The 19,150-nt window shown below is 48.9% G+C and overlaps 1 protein-coding gene across 1 annotated transcript in view; it reads left to right on the top strand.

Moving 5' to 3' along the window:
* The first annotated feature begins 6,908 nt into the window (after positions 1-6,908).
* Positions 6,909-19,150, top strand: part of FAM174B (family with sequence similarity 174 member B) — a 39,852-nt gene continuing 27,610 nt past the window's right edge. The window contains exon 1 of the mRNA XM_065906391.1: positions 6,909-7,258. Within this exon, the coding sequence (XP_065762463.1) occupies positions 6,909-7,258 (350 nt within the window). The remainder of the gene's footprint in view (positions 7,259-19,150) is intronic.

The following is a 19,150-nucleotide window of genomic DNA, read 5'->3' on the forward strand; positions in this document are numbered from 1 at the left end:
TTACAACTGGACATGGGAAAAAGGGTTGGTTCAAACCTGGGAAAGGAGTACGTCAAGGCTGTATATTGTCATCTGCTCATTTAACTTATGTGCAGAGTACATCATGAGAAACGCCAGGCTGCATGAAGCACAGGCTGGAATCAAGATTGCTGGGAGAAATATTAATAACCTCAGATATGCAGATGATACCACTCTAATGGCAGAAAGTGAGGAGGAACTAAAGAGTTTCTTGATGAGGGTGAAAGAGGAGAGTGGAAAAGCTGACTTGAAACTCAGCACCAAAGAAAAAACTAAGATCATAGCATCTGGTTCCATCACTTCATGGCAAATAGAAGGGGTAAAAGCGGAAGCAGTGACAGATTTTCTTTTCTTGTGCTCTAAAATCACTGTAGACAGTGACTGCAGCCATGAAACTAAAAGGCATTTCATCCTTGGAAGGAAAGCTATGACAAACATAGGCAGCATATTAAAAAGCAGAGACATCACTTCGTTGACAAAGGTTCAGTTCAGTTCCTCAGTTGTGTTTAACTCTTTGCGACCCCATGGACTGCATAATGCCAGGCCTTCCTGTCCATCACCAACTCCTGGAGCCTACTCAAACTCATGTTCATGGAGACGGTGATGCCATCCAACCATCTCATCCTCTGTCATCCCTTCTTCTCCTGCCTTCAATCTTTCCCAGCATCAGGGTCTTTTCTAATGAGTCAGTTCTTTGCATCAGGTGGCCAAAGTACTGGAGTTTCAGCTTCAGCATCAGTCCTTCCAATTAACACCCAAGACTGATCTCCTTTAGGATGGACTGTTTGGATTTCCTTGCTGTCCAAGGGACTCTCAAGAGTCTTCTTCAATACCACAGTTCAAAAGCATCAATTCGTTGGCGTTCAGCTTTCTTTATAGTCCAACTCACATCCATACATGACTACTGGTAAAACCATAGCTTTGACTAGATGGACCTCTGTTCGCAAAGTAATGTCTCTGCTTTTTAATATGCTGTCTAGGTTGGTCATAACTTCCCTTCCAACGAGCAAACGTTTTTAAATTTCATGGCTGCAGTCATCATCTGCAGTGATTTTGGAGCCCCCCAAAATAAAGTCTGTCACTGTTTTCATTGTTTCCCCATCTATTTGCCATGAAGTGATGGGACCAGATGCCATGATCTTAGTTTTCTGAATGTTGAGTTTTAAGCCAACTTTTTCACTCTCCTTTTTCACTTTCATCAAGAGGCTCTTTAATTCTTTGCTTTCTGCCATAAGGGTGTTGTCATCTGCATATCTGACAAAGGTATGTATTGTCAAAAATATGGTTTATCCAGTAGTCATGTACGGATGTGAGAGTTGTACCATAAAGAAGGCTGAGCGTTGAAGAACTGATGCTTTCAAATTGTGATGCTGGAGAAGACTCTTGAGAGTCCCTTGAACTACAAGGAGATCAAACCAGTCCATCCTAAAGGAAATCAGTCCTGAATATTCACTGGAATGACTGATGCTGTAGCTGAAGCTCTAGTGCTTTGGCCACCTGATACGAAGAGCTGACTTATTGGAAAAACCCTGATGCTGGGAAAGATTGAAGGCAAAAGCAGAGGATGAGATGTTTAGATAGCATTGCCGACTCAATGGACATGGCTTTGAGCAAACTCTGGGAGATAGTGAAGGACACAGGAGCCTGGCGTGCTGCAGTTGATGGGAACACAAAGTGTTGGACACAACTTACTGGCTGAACAACAACAACATCCTAAAAATACTAATTCAATTAGAAACAAAGTAATAAATGTGTTAACATTGACACATGGTTATGAAAATAACTATGTTTTCTTTAAAACCCCAGAAGAGTGGCATTGTTTTAACATTTTTTTGTAAAACTCCTTAATATCTGACAGTAGAAAATAGGTAGGTTTTCACATTCACTTTTGAATTCATTGTGTTGCAATTTGTTGTTTGGGTTGAAAAATGAAAAAAAAAAAAAAAAATCCAGCCTTGCCCTGATATGCAGTTAGAAAAGGGAAGGGGATTTTAATAACCTTCTCAGATAGTATGGATATACTCCTTTAATTTCACATTAAAATTTGTGAGCAGTAGTTTCTTAAAGAAGTTTCTTAAAGATTAGTTCTACTGTGAAGTCTGGAACCATATCAGTGAAATTTTGTACTCTGTTTCCTTGAAATCCATTGGTCTATCTTGCACTTTGAATGGAACTTTCAGCCAGACATAATTTTGTAACATTGTGCTTTGTCCACATAGAAAAGAATTGGCTTGCTGACTTAAGCAGATCTTCCAAATTTTGACATATTTCATTATATAATATAAAAGATACCACCAAGCTCATCAGAAAAGCCTTGCAGTATTAGGAAGTTGTTCAGCTCACAGCAGAAAGTCTCCTAATTTACAAGTTTTTCCTCAAAATTCAGGTTTTAGCTTGAAGGTTTGAATTTTATCATTGGTTACAATACTATCAGTAACTATCCTTGAAACGACAGACTCATTCTTGTTCATTTTTTGAGAAGGTGCTCGCCAAAGACCTGGGGCTTCCCAGGTGGCGCTAGTGGTAAAGAAACCTGCCTGCTGAGGCAGGAAACATAAGAGATGTGGGTTTGATCCCTGAATCAGGAAGATCCCCTGGAGGAGGTAATAGCAGCCTGTTTCAGTATTCTTGCCTGGAGAATCCCATGGACAGAGGAGCCTGGAAGGCTCTAGTCTATAGATTGCAAAGAGTCAGACATGACTGAAGTGACTTAGCAGGCACTGCCAAGGACCAGGTCTGAAGTTTGTCAGGCACTCTTGATTAACAATGACATTCCATGAAAAAAGTGGCTAGTTCAGTTTACAGCTCTAAGAATTGCATACGTGCTTTATCTGGAGACAGTCATCATGGCTCAGAATGCAGCAACAGTGGTTTATGCATACTTCTCATTTCATCACATCTAACAGCAAAATGTTCCCTTCTCAAGGGTCAGGGTTTAATCATTTCATGACTCTATCAAGGACACAATAAAGTGAAAGTGACTGTTTTTTTCCTGCTGTGCATGGCCATAAGGAATATAATTACTATGAGTATAGTTTGTCTTAATTCATGCTAAAGCATCAGTTTTCATCACAATAGCTTTTGTATCATCAATGAAAAAGCCAAATAACATCTTACTTTTATTAAAGCATTCATTTTGACTTTGCAGTTTCCCTGGAAGGGTCTCAGGGACCCCAGGGACCTCTTTCAGAACTTCTGCTTTAGCTTGCCGTTGATTCTAGAGGCAATCCAACATGCTTTTGATAAACTCTCTTTTCCTGAAATCAGTTGCCAGTCACCAGTGTTCCATGTTAAAAATATTATTGTTTGTGGTTAGTTGTGAGAAATGAAGCATTTCCTGCCCTATCAGTAAGTAAGGATGTCACAATCATAGGCAATTGCAGCCCTCCAATATGAGCTGGTGAGCCCTAAGGACACCCAGGAAGGAGAAGAAAACCCGCTAGCTGGCAGGCATTAGCCTGCTACTCCCTGCTCACTCCCTACAGTGAGCCCCAAGGAAGCCCAGGATGTAAAAAACACAGGATACTGGCCCCCAGAGAGATGAGGTGCATAGAAAAGGAATAATTTCAATGAGCCCAGACTCTTGCATCTTCCCATACACAGAGAAGTGCTAGATTGCTTAACGTGGGATATCTGGTTCTCTTTAATCAACAATCATCTTTTGATGTTCAGACTCCCTGGACTTTGTGGCAAAACCTCTACATAACCTGACTCCTTCCCTCACCTCTTCAGAGCAGTTCTCCCAGGGTCACTTCAGATGCTATCTCCTGGGCTTGAAGTCCTAAAAATTCCCACTGAATAAAACATAACTCTCAACTTTTAGGTTGTGAATATTTTTTAAGTCGACAGTTGATTCAAAATGTTTAAGGAACTTTGGGGCAGTTTATAAGTAAGTTCTTCATTGTGATGATTTGCACAGCAAGTAATCAGGAAGAAGGAAAGGTTCTAAAGTTTCACTTTACTAAAATAATCTAACATTTATGTACATTCTTGGTGTTAAGTTATGTAATTCTTGGTGTTAAACAATTAAGCAAGTCTACCCCAGTCCATGAATTGTGGCAAAGGGAGACAAATGTTTTCTCCCTTCTTAGGGACAATTCCAGTGACCTTTCTGAGCTAAGTATGACAATCCTCACTTTAGACATTAAAGACTTGGATTCTGTGGGTAAGTTTTCAGCCAAGGCCACTCAGTGGTCAAACCTCTTATCCTGAATAGAGGCTCCAAAACCCAGGACTTCTTTAACTCTCCGTGCAGGGATTTCTGATAAGGACAAAAATCTAAGCCTGTGATATCTGAGGTTTATGCCTTAGAGGGCAGTTCTTCAAAATCATGGACATCACCAGTGGTTCTTTAAGAAATTTCTTTTCTGAATTCTGTCATGATGATATGGTAAAATGCTGGCTCTTTACCAGCACAACATTTTTTTACATAAAGTGGTATTTTAGAGTTGGAAGAGACCTAAAGCTTGTGATCTGTCCAAATCTCTCACCACTGGGGCATGCTGGACTATGCAGTATGCATTTCAAACAGTACCTCCTGGGTGTTGACTTCTGATAACCTGCTTGCTGTTTATCCCAGTAAATCAAAATGTACCACATTATAAGTGACAGGCAGCTTCTTTTGTGTGTGTGTGTGTGTGTGTGTTAGTCATTCAGCCATGTTTGATTCTTTGCAACCCCATGGACTGTAGCCCACTAGGCTCCTCTGTCCATGGAATTCTCCAGGCAAGAATACTGAAGTGGGTTTCCATTCCCTTCTCCAGGGGATCTTCCCAACCTAGGGGTTGAACCTGGGTCTCCTGGCAGCTTCTTAGATGCCCCCAATGATCCTTGCTTCCTGATACTCTCACCCTTGTATCTCCCCTTCCCCTTGTGATGAGATCTGTAAATTGCTTCCAACCAACAGAATACAGCAAAAGTGTTGGGATGTCGCTTCTGTGGTCAGGTTTCCTAAGACAACGATTTCTGTCTTGCTAACAGAGTTTCTCCATTGCCTTCTAGACTTACATATTTTAAAAAATATATTTATTTATGGCTGTGCTGGGTCTTGTTGCCGCACACCAGCTTTCTCCAGCTGCAGTGACTGGAGGCTGCTCTCTAGTTCTGGTGCTTTGGCCTCTCATTGCAATGGTTTCTCTTGTGGCAGAGCATGATTTCTAAGACACGTGGCCTCAGTCGTTGTGGCTCTCAGGCTCTAGAGCTTGGGCTCAGCAGTTACGGCACGTAGGTTTCGGTGCTCTGCGGCATGTGGGATCTTCCCAGACCAGGGATGGAAGCTGTGGCCGCTGAACTGGCAGGTGGACTCGCGACCACTGGACCAAGGGAGTCCGAGACATGCATCTTTTGATGAGGCAAGCTGCCATGCTGGAAAGGCCACATGGTGAGAACGGTGGGCAGCCTCTGGTCAACAGCCAGTGGGGAACTGAGGCTTTCAGTCCAGTAGCCCACGAAGAGCTGAATCTGGCCAAAAACCACTGATTGAGCTTGGATGCCGATCCCTCCCTAGTTGAACCTTCAGATGAGACTCCAGCACCCACCCCACCACCCAACATCTTGACTGTACCTTTGTGAGAGACCCTGAAGCAGAGGACCCTGCTAAGCTATGCTCAGATTCCTAAACCACAGAAACCCTGGTAAAATATATGTATGTGTTTTAAGCTGAGAAGTTTGGGGATAATTTGTTAGGCAGCAATAGCTAAATGATACATTGTACTATATTTTATTTACCTGTTGCTTTTTTTACAAAATAGGACCAGGAGTGAGCTGTTTAAGATCACTGAATACTTGTCATGTCACCAGAGAGTTTCCGGCCAGGATTCAGCCTCATGCTGAAAGGCGGGACCTGAGGCCTGCTAGTGATCCAGGAAGGCCTTCTGTGCCCTCCATCAGTTCCCACCTTTGGGCCTCACACTGGAACATCCACAACTATCTTTCTCCACTGAACTATCATCTAGCTTGCAAACTAGAGGCAGCAAGCCAATTACTCCCTGGGGGCTGAAACTTCAACCTAGGAGGAAGACTATTCTACAGCAAAGGTACAAAGGCAGGAATGGGCTTCTGTGGGGCGCAGATGGTAAAGAGTCCACCTGCAATGCGGGAGACCTGGGTTGGATCCCTGGGTTGAGAAGATGATCCCCTGGAGGAGAGCCTGGCAACCCACTCCTGTATTCTTGCCTGGAGAATCCCGTGGACAGAGGAGCCTGGCGGGCTACAGTCAACAGGGTCCCAAAGAATCAGTCACGACTGATGCTACTTAGCATGCAGCACAATCCAGTTCAGAAGCAGAGGTGAAAAATGTCTGAAATATCGAAGCCATGAGATAAGAAACTCTTACAAAGAAGTTAATTGGGGAGATGCTGAACTATAAACACATGCAGTGCACAGGGCATTCGGCCGCACACTTCATTCACTTCGGAGGCTTTAGTTTCCGCCTCTGTAGAATGAAGTCTTTGATTCTGTCTGGCACAATCTGAGTTGCTGGGAGCTAATCAACTGTTAAAGAAGGGTAACAGCAATACCTGTCTCCTAAGGGGACTGATGACATCAAATAGATAAAATGTGCAACGTGCCGCACAGCTCCTGGCGATTGCTACTTCTCCCAGGGTGTCCCAGGTCCCCGGGGGAACAGCGCAGCCCGCACTCGGCCTGGCGGCCTGCCCCGCCCACGTGGGGCCGCGGCCCGTCGAATGACTCGGTGCAACGTGTTGGTGGCGGCGGCGGCTGCGGCCGCGGGCGGCGCGGACTCTTCCGGGCGCCGCAGCTTCCTGCCAAGCACCGCGCAGCCGCCTGGCTCCGCCGCGGGAGGACCCGGGGCAGGCCTCGGCGCCGCTGCGGGACTCGGGGCTCCGCCGCGCGCGCCCAGCCCGGCCCCCGCGCCGCCCGCCCGCACCATGCGCGCCGCGCCGCCTCCCGCGCGGCTGCTGCCGCTGCTGCTCCTGCTCGCGCTCCTGGGCGCGCCCGCCGCCCGCGCCAGCAGAGCCCAGTCCGCCGGCCCTCCGCAGCCCGGAGCCGAGCGCCAGCCGCGGCCGCCGCCCGGCCCAGGGCCCGGGAACGCCACCGGCACCGGGTCCGGGGAGGCGGCGGGCGGCGGCGGCGGCGGCGGCTCCAACAGCAGCGGCGACGCCTTGGTGACCCGCATCTCCAGCCTGCTCCGCGACCTGCCCACCCTGAAGGCGGCCGTGATCGTGGCGTGCGCCTTCACCGCCTTCCTCATCGCCTGCCTGCTGCTGCGAGTCTTCAGGTGGGTCCGCCGCCCCTTTGCAGCCCCGCGGGCGAGCCCGCCCCGCCGCCCCGCTGTCACCGCGCGCCCGTGGCAGCAGCGTGCACAACGCTCCGGCCAGGCGCCTGGCTGCGCTTGTGCTACCCTGGGACTCCCGGCCCTGCCCTGCAGGGTTTTTCCCTGTGGCACACTAGGAGTTTTCTCCTGTTTGAACGATCAATGTACCCATATGTATGTATACAGATATGTGATCAGCCACTCAGTCATGTCCTACTCTTTGCGACCCCATGGACAGTAGCCCACCAGGCTCCTCTGTCCACGGAATTCTCCAGGCAAGAAGACTGGAGTGGCTGGCCATGCCCTCCTCCAGGGGATCTTCCCGACCCAGGGATTGAACCCACGGCTCTTAGGTCTCCCGCATTGACAGGTGGATTCTTTACCATTAGCGCCACTCGGGGGGGCCCATAGTACGTGCATATGTATACGTAAAATTATACATATATAAAATATTGAATTCCTTTTAACTTTCCACTAATGCTTAACACTAACAGTAGTGCTTCGAATTCTGACAGCCTTACACAGATCTTATTTTTATACCCATTTCACAGATGAAATATTTTCCGGAGAGGCAAGGTGGCTTATCCAAGTAAACTCAATGGTGGAAGTAGGATCGGAACCCAGGTCCACCTTACCCACCTTTCTACCCCACCCTCTGTTTTCTTTGAGGGTCCCTGACGTGCCACCTGCTTTTTTTCTTTTCTTTGGTTCTGCTACCAAAAAAAGCAGTGTCTGTCGGGTGGGCTGATCCCAGGATACCTGTTGGAGGCACACTTTTTTGAGCCAGAGAGTTGGAGCTGGGCTCCAGGACGTTTGGTGGCCTTGGTCTCAGTGACTTTCTGCCTACCTCTGTGCCTGAATGAACTATCCCAGTGAAGATTCGCAGGGATGTGAGAGATCTTAGAGCGGCTGTTGTAGGTTGCTCAAGTTCAGGGAGAAAGTGTCTGAGTAGGGAGCTGGAGAGGGCTACAGGCGATGCAGGGAGGGCTGCATTTCCCCCCATGGCTGGGAAATTCTAGTTTTTCAGGAAATGAACCAAATGTATCCTGTTACTCAGGCGGGCCTCCCGGAAATCTGGGCGTATGTGTGTCAGTTTTTCACAGCCTGTTCCCTCCCCTTCGGAGTTTACACAGAGTGCTTGGGTGTTTGATCAGCTGTCGGAGGTTTGGGGCCAGGGGCTTGCGAGTATTTTCAGGGCAGGAGCAGAAACCAGATCTGCAAAGGCAAGGTCTGGGAGCTGTTCCTTGAGGTTTGCTGTCGGTCAGTGTGTGACTTGGAGGCAAGGTGTTTCTTTGTGGGTCCACAGGATTAAATCTGCCTGTGGTCCTGAAAAAACGGAGAAGGGGGCACTGTGGGCCCACATTCCCCTCCTCTGTCCCCTGTCCTCCCCTCTCCTGGCTCCGGCCACATTGTTCCTCTCTGTGCTGATCCCGTGATCCCCTCTGCGCCCCATCCTTCCCCCTGCCCTCCTTCCTCTGCTTGCAAACTTCAGTGGCTCCCTGTAGCCACTACCTGGGTGTGGCATTCAGGCGCCTTGAAATTAGCCCCAGAGCACCTTGAGGCCATCCGCCAGCCCTCCGATCGCCTGCCACTTCTCTCCTTACACTCCCGGCTGCCGGCTTGTGGATTTTCCGCTCCTGGGCCTGGCCCTGCCGCATGCTTGCCGTGACTGCAGGGCCCGGCTCCCACACCCCTTCCTCTGGGTCGTTTTCTTGCACATCGGAGCCAGGAGGTCATTTCCCTTCCTGGCCGCCCCCAGCCCCAACCTTGTTCATCCTCCAGACGGCCCTTCTCACGTCAGGCTGGTGGGTCCCACGCTCAGCAGACGGTCCTGGAGGGTGGGCACGTCCCGTCCCGTGCCCAGGCACGGCCTGGCCATCATCGGATGCGGCCGTCATCCTTTACTGCCTTCCTGATCTCTCAGTTGCGTTGAGCATGGATGCCCCAGAGCTGCTCTGAGCCTGGGGGTTTGAAACATTTTGCTCAAAATAGGCCGCCCAACCCACAAGGCGGTGTACTTTTTCAGAAGGTATTTGAACTATTTTGCCAGTCTGCTCTTTATTACCCAGGAGAGGGGGGAGAACAGTCAGCAGCCTGCGGCCAGATGTGAGGGCGCGCGTCTGAGCTGGAGAGGACGGGCCCTTGCCGGCCAGTGAGCCGAATGCAGAGAGTGGGTCTGACTTCTCAGGAGAGGCCGGTTATGGCTTTCTTGTGGGGTCGAGTTTCCAGGGGGGACAGCCGGCACCCCGGTTCTGATGTGGACGGGGACTTACAGCATCTGACAGCTGGGAAATGCCTTGATGGGAGACAGTCCGGCCCCATGTGCCCCTTGGAGGAGGAGGAAATTGCATCTCAGTGACAGTGTTAGTCGCTCAGTTGTGTCTGACTCTGCGACCCCATGGACTGTAGCCCATGATGCTCCTCTGTCCCTGGGGATTCTCCAGGCAAGAATACTGGAGTGGGCTGCCATGCCCTCCTCCAGGGGATCTTCCCAACCCAGGAATCGAACCTGGATCTCTTGCACTGCAGGCAGATTCTTTACTGTCCGAACCACCAGGACAGCCCAGGGAGCGCAGCAAGTTATGCAGTAGATTCTAGAACAGGGCAAGCCCAGGGTCTGTTCTGTGACCTTTCCACGGGCCCCTGCAGGCTGCCTTCATCAGGCTCCTTGAAGGCCTGTTGCCCTGGCTGGGCACCCTCCTAGCTCCTTTGCCTGCTGTGAACACGTTCTGGCCATTCTGCCCCCAGTCTCCCTGAGACGTCTCACCTGGGCCACACTCCTCCCCCGGGGCGCCACCCCACCTGCCGGTGCTTCCGGCTCACTTCTCTCTGTCTCCAGAGTCAACAGCAGTGCCCTTCAGGCTGGTGTTCCCGCAGCCGACCTTGGCCCCACTCCCGTGCATCCCTTCTGCCCACCCATCCCCGCAGGCACAGGCTCCTTAGTGTCCCTACCAGCGGGCTTTTCGCACCTGGGGTCCCGCTCCCTCTCAAGCCTCCATCTCAGCTCTGCCAGCTGCCCCAGGCCTGCTGGACGTCCGGGGGTTCTCCAGGGGCGTCTTGTGGCCTTAGGACTGCATGTCACTCTGATCATCTGCGTCAAGTCCCCTCCACCGTCAAGACTTCGTGACCAGCTCACTGCTGTTTGCCTGCCTATGCGTCACCTCCTCTGAGAAGCCCCCCAGCCAGGGCCCCCTGGTGCTCCCAGAGCACACTCGAGATTTGAATTTTCTACTTGGGAGTCAAGAGCGTCACTGAAATCCCGGGGGAGGGCTCCTAAGAACAAGACTGGCCCGTACTCATCTGTGCCTCTCTAACGCCTCCTGGGGCTCCAAGCTGGCATCTAATACGGATATTTTTAGCAAATGAATGAACCCCTAAGTATTTTGCCTTGTTGGTGCTTCCCAGAATGTCTCTGTGATGAGCTATGTGGCTGGTGCAGGGAGCCTGTGAGGTAGGAGTTTGTCTGGATGGGGGCCACCATTTCCATGACGATGGATACGGACAAGAGGGGAAGAGGGTAGTACGTGTTATTGCTTATATAGAACCCCAGCCCGCGTGTCTGTTTTCCCTGAAGGAGTCACTTTACCAGACAGCAGGAAGAATATGGATCCAAGGAAACTGTTAAACTTAGAAGCAAAGAAAGGTATATACTTTTAATCAAGCAATTCCATTTCTAAGGTACACACATTGCTTACTGCGATATCTATTCTTTGCTTCAAATTTTATTACTTCAAAGAGGAAGCAAAGAGGCATGACCAATGAAGTTCAGAGCAGTTCTGTTTAATAGTGAAAATGTTTAAGTAAGCTAGGTATCTAACAGTTGGTTACATAAATTATGGTAGTCTTTATAACGGAATACTGTGCAGCTGAGAAGAATGATGTTGGTGTAACACTATATACTGTTAAGTGGAACAGGTTGCTAAAAGCATGTGTAGTATGAGCTCATCAAATAAAGAAGTTTGTATATATGAATGTGCAAAGAAATTTTTGTGTGTATACATGTGACTGTGGGAGATACTTAAAGACATTTTTTAATTGGAGGATAATTGCTTTACAACGTTGTGTTGGCTTCTGCTGCATGTCAGCATGAATCAGCCTTAGGCATGCATACGTCCCCTCCCTCTTGAGCCTCGCTCCTACCCCCACCCCACCCCATCTCTCCAGGCTGTCACAGAGCGCTGGGCTGAGCTGTGTTACACGGCAGTTTCCCGCTGGCTGGCTGTTTTACACACGTAAACATAATGCTTATGTTTCAGTGCTACTCTCTCAATTCCCACACTCTCCTTCCCCTGCCGTGTGCACACGTCTGTTCTCTATGTCCGCATGGTTCTTTATTATGTATTATGTGCTTATTGTTTATGATATAGCTCTACATTGTCTGAATTTCCTTTCAATGGACATTTATTCATTTTCTCTCTATGCACTAAACTGTTTGCTGCCCTCTGAAACGTGTTCTCCTGAGAGCTTGTGTAAGAGTCTGGGGTGGACCCCTCGCATTGGGGCTTCTGGGTCCCAGGGGTGCTCTTAACTTGGTTTCCTCGAGGCTGTGTCAGCTTACCCTCCCACCATCAGTATCTGGGGCTCTCAGATCCTCCCATCATATCTGACGCTTAGTATTATCTCACAATGTCTTCCAACAAAAAACAGATTTTTTCCTGGGAGTGAGAACTTTCAGGGCCTGCTGTCTTAGCCCTCCGGGCGTGACTGGGCACCTCTTTGCTTGCTTTTGCAGATCTCCACTTCTTTCTGAGGTTGAGCCGCTGTCTCTTCCCATTCATATTCTTTTTATAATTAAATTTATCTCCCATGCATATTAATCAATCTGATGTCCCATCTGCAGAATCATTTACAGCTTTTTCATGTATTGGAATCATTATGGAAAACTATTTCAAGACTGGAGACAAACTTGGAGGAGGGAAAGGCAGTTTTAGTACCTGCTGGTGAGGGTAGCTTTGTGTGCGTGTGTGTGTGTGTGTGTGTGTGTGTGTGCATGTGTATGTGTGTGTGTGTATATGTGTATGTGTGCGTGCATATGTGTGTGTATGCGTGTGTGCGTATGTGTATGTATGTGTGTATGTGTGTGTATGTATGTGTATTTGCGCGTGTATATGTGTATGTGTAGGTGTGTGTATGTGTGTATGTGTGCGTGCGTGCATATGTGTGTGTATCTGTATGTGTATATGTGTGTATGCATGTATGTGTGTACATGTGTATGTGTGTATGCATGTGTATGTGTGTATGCATGTGTATGTGTGTATGCATGTGTATGTGTATGTGTGTACGTGTGCATGCATGTGTGTATGTGTGTGCACGTGCATATGTGTGTATGCGTGTGTATGCATGTATGCGTGTGTACGTCTGTACGTGTGTATGTGTGTATGCGCGTATGCGTGTACATGTGTATGTGTTTATGCGTGTGTGTGTGCGCGCGCGTGTGTATGTATGTATGTGTGTGGACATGTGTGTACATGTGTATGCATGTGTGTGTGTACGTGTGTATGTGTGTGTATGTATGTGTGTGCCTGTGCACGCGTGTGTGTATGTGTGTATGTGCATGTACATGTGTGTGCATGTGTGTATGCGTGTATGTGTATGTATGTGTGTTGTGTGTGTGCATGTACATGTGCATGTGTGCATGTGTGTACATGTGTATGTGTACGTGTGTATGTGTGTGCATGTGTGTGCCTGTGCACACGTGTGTATTTGTGTGTGTACATGTGTATGTGTGTATGTGTATGCGTGTGCATGTGTATCTGTGTGCATGCATGTATGCATGTGTACGTGCGTGTGTATGTGTGTACGTGTGTGTATATGCGCACACGTGTGTATGTGTGTGTATGTGTGCATGTGTGTATGTGTATGTGTGTATGTATGTGTATCTGTGTGTGGATGTGTATATGCATGTGTGTATGTGTGTGTGTATGCATGTGTGTGTATGTGTATGTGTATGTATGTACATGTGTATGTGTGTGTATGTGTATGTGTGTGTATGTGTGTGTATGTGTGAGTGTGTGTGTGTGTGTGTATGTGTGTGTGTATGTGTGTGTGTGTGCAGTTCCGCCTGGCTCACAGTAGACCCGCCCTCCTGGGTCTGTTACTGGTTACATGGCTATGAGAGCTGGAAGGAGATCAACAAAGAAGCTGTGTTTAGGAAGTAGAAAACTCCATCCTTTGGATGTCAGGACGCATCTCATGGGGTTTCCTGGACTTGGGGATGACGCGTGTAAAGCCCAGTAGCTGCTGATCAGAACCATTTGCCCTCCCCCCCCAACGCTCTCTGAGATCAGGCTCTACCCTTTGAGAGCCAGGGGGCATCTGACTTTACCCTGGTGTCTCACGAGCAAGGTGGAGACAAGTCGCAGAGAGACTCCTGAGGCCATGCGCTCCTTCCCTCGTCCTGGGGAGCTCCCAGCTCTCTTGCCAGGCCAGGTTTCCCCCAGATCTCTGTTGGCTGCTTGCCCACCCCGTTATTTCAAAAGCTCTGTAAAATTGTCCTATCTGAAAGGAGGGTTTGTTTTGGTGCTTCCTGGGGGACGAGGAGGAAGACAAATTCTAGGTGATCTGTTATTGCCCAGCTGTCGCACTTGGATCAATGGCAAAGATACACGCCGTCAGAGCCTGAAGACGCTGGAACCGCAGGAGCTTAGTTAATTACTAAGCCAGGTCTTTGAAAAGGAGCCAGAGCATTTCCTGCTTCTCCTGGGATCCCCACATCTCCCATTGTTTGTCCTGAGAATGAAAGTTATTTAAGAGAAAATATAGAAGCTTAGTACTTTCAGGATTTGGGGGCAAGTATTCTGAAATGTTTTTAGTTATTGCTCATTAGTGTATAAATATTTTAATAAACTGGAGTTTGGGGCAGGGCCCTGGTTACAAAGTTAAACCCTTTTTATGACTTTGGGTTTGTGGTGCTTGTGTAGCACCAGGAGGTCATTAAAAAAAAATTTATTGAAGTATGACTGACTCTCAATGTTGTGTTTAATTACCGCTGTGTGGCAAAGTGACTCAGTTATACACATAGATATTCTTTATCACACTCTTTTCCATGTGGTTTATCACAGGCTATTGAAAACAGTTCCCTATGCTGTACCTTCTTGTTTATCAGGAGGTCCTTTTTAATTGCTTGGCTAAAGTTTTGAATTAAGGGGAGAGTGATAGCTCTGAAACATATCTATCTTAGTTTTTGCTTTGCAAAATGATTTCCTTTTTTCCTTTGTTTTCCGGTTCTGTGGAGATAACACAGACATACCACACTATGTAAGTTTCCATGGACAGCATAATGACTTGATTATGTACATCATGAAATGATGACCTCAGTAAACATAGTTAACATCCATCATCTCTGATAGATACCCAAAAAGGAAAGAGATAGTTTTTTTTTTCCTGGCGATGAGGAATTTTGTGGTCTACTCTCTTAGAGACTTGCCTGTCTATTACAGAGCAGTGTTAGCTATAGTCGCGGTTCCCGCTCCACCCTCAGGACTTACTGGTCTTCTTGGAAGTTTGTACTATGATCCAGTTCCCATGGGTGTTTAATTTTATACACCACAGTGAAGAAACTGTTAAATAGGTCTAACCCAGTAAAAATCCAGATTAAAAGCAAAGAGGGGAGGGAGCATGCCCTCATCTCCACCAGGTTAAAAAAAGAGACTGTCAACCAGAGTGAGATAAGTTAGAAAGAGAAAAACAAATGTAGTATAGTAATGCATGTATGTGGAATCTGAAAAAAACTGGCAAAGACGATCTTATTTACAGAGCAGAAGCAGAGACACAGATGCAGAGAAGGAAGAAAACAGATGCATGGACACCAAAGGGGAAAAGGGAGGTGGGGGAATCGGGAGATTGGGGGTTGGCGTATATACACTGTTGATGCTCCATATAATAGCCTCTGTTTTACACATGGTATAAACGTCCCTGATGGTGGGAAAGACTGAGGGCAGAAGGAGAAGAGGGCCATTAGAGGATGAGATGGCTGGATGGCATCACCGAAACAATGGACAAACTTCGGGAGGTGGTGAGGGACCTTCGTCACCTGGAGTGCTGCGGTCCGTGGGGTCCCAAAGAGTCAGACGCGACTGAGTGACTGATCGACAGCAACAGCAACAGCAAAATAAACCAGATTGCTGACGAGAACCTGCTGTATAGTCAGACCGTACCGAAAGCTCTACTAGGGCTCTGTGCTGACCGAAATGAGAAGAAATGAAAAAAACAGGGAGTACAGGTGTACATTTGACTGGTTCGCTTTGCTGTAACAGTGGAAACTAATGCCAACACAGTAAAACTTTCTTCCAATGAAAATTTAAAAGAAAGAGAGGAAGTCACTGCATGTGGGAGTATCAAGGTCTCTCAGTGTTTCTTTCCTGGGGTGGATTCTGCCTGCTTTGGGGTCATTTGGCCCCAAATGACCAAATATGTCTATAGACCAAAATATGTCTATTTTATCTCCCAAATTCAAATCATCTGGCCGTTTCTGGGCACGTTTTTGGTTGTCATGTTGGGGAGGGGGCATTTTGTGGCCAGACGTGATGCTGGTGGGCACCCCCAGTGCCCAGGACAGACCCGCTCAACAGAGATGCCAGCCCCAGATGCCAGTGGTGCAGGTGGGCGGCTCCTGGTCATCTCCGTGAGCAGGTCACCTGACTTTTCTGCTTCTGCTTCCCAGGGCTAATTAAAGTGCCTGCTGCTCAGGGCTGTTGGGGTGTCTGCAGTGAGACCGGGTCCATCAAGTCCCTGGCTCACCTTTGAGCAGCCAGGTGTCTCCTATTATATTGAAAAAAATGATCCTAAAAGCAGACGTAATTTATGCCCAACCTTATGGTCTTGCTTCTGCCAGTTAATGAGGATCCAGCCATATGGCCATGATCGTCAGACAGATGAATCTGCTTCTGAGGCTTTCAGAAATGAAACTGGTGACTCTTGAGCCTGTGTAAGCCTCCCTGGACACTGAGGACCCCACATAGGGTCTGTCCCCCCCACCACTGAATTTCCCTAGGAAAGGAGTACCTCATGACTGTCCTTATTAACAGGACTGTGGGGCCCCAGGACCTGCTGCTGAGTTCTTCTATCAAATTGGAAAGGGACGAAAATCCCTCTTTAATTTGAACCTGAGCCCTTCGGATTAGCTGACTTTGCTCACAAACTCTCATGTTCACGTACCCATTGAGCCTGGGGGTTTTGCAAACACAGGCTCTTCTTGAGGTATGGTGGGGCACCAGTAGGGGTGGGGTGGAGGTCTCCAGTGTCAATGTCTGCAGGAAATTCTGTAAGGAGAGTGTCTCAGGAGGGAAGCCCTCCAGGATTTAAGCAGAGAAGGTTTCATGGGCTGTGAGTGGAATTTTAGTTTTGTGGCTGATGTTTTGGTTCTGTTTACAAAGGGAACTTCTGCAACCATCAGTTTAGAATCATGTTGGCATGGTTTCACTTTAAAAAAATCTGGATTTAATCTAAGGCAATCTGCCAGGAATCCAGACTTCATCCCCAGGGTGCAGGGAGAAGGCAGTCCCTTCTCGTTGGCAGGTGTGGAGAAGAAGAGGGGCTGTAGCAGAGCCTGGACAGGCTCCTCAGGCCTGGGAGGGCCTTGGGGGCTTGTAATCTCTGGGGTGTGGGGTTTCTTTGCACTCAGAACTCCATTGGTCTTGCTCCTTCTACCCATAGTGCAGATGTGGAAACTGAGGCCCAGAAATGGGAAGGGTTTCTCATGCTCACTCAGTGAGTTTGCTGGAAGAGTAAGGCTCTAGACCAGGTGTGCTGATGCTCAGCCTGGTTCTTTCTGGGCCGCCAAGATGTGGTGGGTTTGGCTTTAGCCTGGTCATTTGGGTCTCCCTGAAGCTCAGGTAAGGAGCCAGCAGACAGCATGGCTGAGTGGATGGAGAGATCCTTCCAGTGTGTTTAATGAGACTGACTGGAGAAGGAAATGGCAACCTGCTCCAGTATTCTTGCCTGGAGAATTCCGTGGACTGAGGTACAGCCCATGGGGTCACAAAGAGTCGGACGACTGACTAACGCTTTCACTTTCACTGGAGGACTAGAAGTGGTGGAAGAAACAGTCAGAGTGAGGGGTTTCCAGTTCAGTTTGGGAGAGGGGACGATGCCTTTGTGTGATTTTACTTGGCAGGTTAAAAACAGTCCAATTCTGTAGGGAGTCATGTGTCAAAAGCAGTACTGAGAAGTTGCAGAAGGACTTATCAAAGCCCCAGGGACTTTGGTGGGGGACACAGTGGTCAGGGAAAGGCATGTGGGGAGAAGTGAGGAGGATTAGGACTTGACGGGGTGGGAGGAGAAATAGAGGCTCTTCCAGGACCAGCTGGCCAAGCAGGTTTTGCGGTGGACAGTGTTTGCGAAAACAGTCACTTGGAAGTCATGCTGACGATAATAATAATAGCAACTAATATTAAGCCCTAACTGTGTAGCAGGCTCTGTGTCACACACTTTATATGTTTCCTTGTTCCTTGGAGTGTCCTGTCTGAATCCCGTTTGACAGATGAGTAAATCAAGGTGCAGAATGATGGGGTGTCTCGCTCATGGCCGCGAGGCTGGTGAAGGACAGGAGTCTAATTTCTTTCTTTATGGATTTGTTTATGGATGTGCTGGGTCTTCACTGAAGTGTGTGGGCTTCTCACTGCTGTGGCTTCTCTTGTTGCTGAGCATGGATGCTTGGAGCATGAATGGAGCATGCTTGGATGCATGGAGCATGAAGCCGTGCGGGCTTCAGTCGTTGAGGGGAGGCACAGGCTTAGTTGCTCCGCGGCGTGTGGCATCTTCCCAGACCAGGGATGGAACCTGGGTCGCCTGTATTGGATGACAGACGCTCAGTCCTTGGACCACCAGGGGAGTCCCAGGGGCCTGATTTCTGATCCAACATCCTCCTCACCTTGGTGAAGGGGTGGTCTGGCAGGGGAGAAGGCTCGGTGAGAAAGAGGGTGACAGAAATGCCACAGAAATGCCAGCCACTCCACTGGATGTCTCGGCCTGGGGTGGAGAGGTTGGGGAGTGCCCTTGAGAAGTGGCTGGCCCTGAGTGGGGCTGGTGGTGGCAAGGGCTGACCCACTGCCCGTGGCAGGGGCACAGGGATGCTGAGAGGGTCACTGAAGACGTCTGTCACAAGCACAGCGACCCCAGAATTTCCGGGCTGTGTGTGGGCCCTGTGGGTCCACCAGAGAGTCCCTCCTGGTCTTCGTGCTGCTGCCCGTGAATCGGCGGAGCTGCCCTGGGGGGCTCCCCGCCTTGCCTTTAGCCTCACTGCCCTCGCCTGGCACCTCCCGTGTGGGCAGAGTGGACCCAACCCTTTGCAAACACACCTGAGGAGCTGGAGGGAGGAACAGGTCTTGGGACGTTTGCTGTTAGCACATTTCACGTGACTCTCAAACAGGTCAGACTGGGGCATGCTTATTTTTTTCTTGGACGGATGAGAGGTGGATCTGTCCCCCAGGGACCGGGGGAAGGAACGGGGAGCGGGTGGAGGCGTCACCCTGAGATGTTATGAAGAAGAACCCCAAGGCCCGTCGTTGAGCTGGTTGGGGTTCGCTGGCCTGTGTTGCCTCTGGTCCTGTGTGAATGGAAGCCCCAGGAATACGGGGCCTTCGGGCTCCAGGTGGGTGTTGGGCTCAACTGACGATGTTGTCACTTTGTTACTCCCTCGGGGACGGTGCCAGGAGAGGCAAGGAACTGCTCGGCTGTACAGGTGACGACCAGCACCTCTTCATGGTGCTGGAGCTGCTGCTGAGCAGATCCCAGACCTCAGGTGACCATGCGTACCAGTCTGCCGCTCTGGGCCCATGATTTTAACTGTATTGTTCTCCATCACTCATGCGTGGCACCCAGGGCCAACTAAACCATGCTCAGGAAGCTAAGTCAGAG

Source organism: Muntiacus reevesi, chromosome 15 (assembly GCF_963930625.1).
Source record: "Muntiacus reevesi chromosome 15, mMunRee1.1, whole genome shotgun sequence".
Lineage (NCBI taxonomy): Eukaryota > Metazoa > Chordata > Mammalia > Artiodactyla > Cervidae > Muntiacus > Muntiacus reevesi.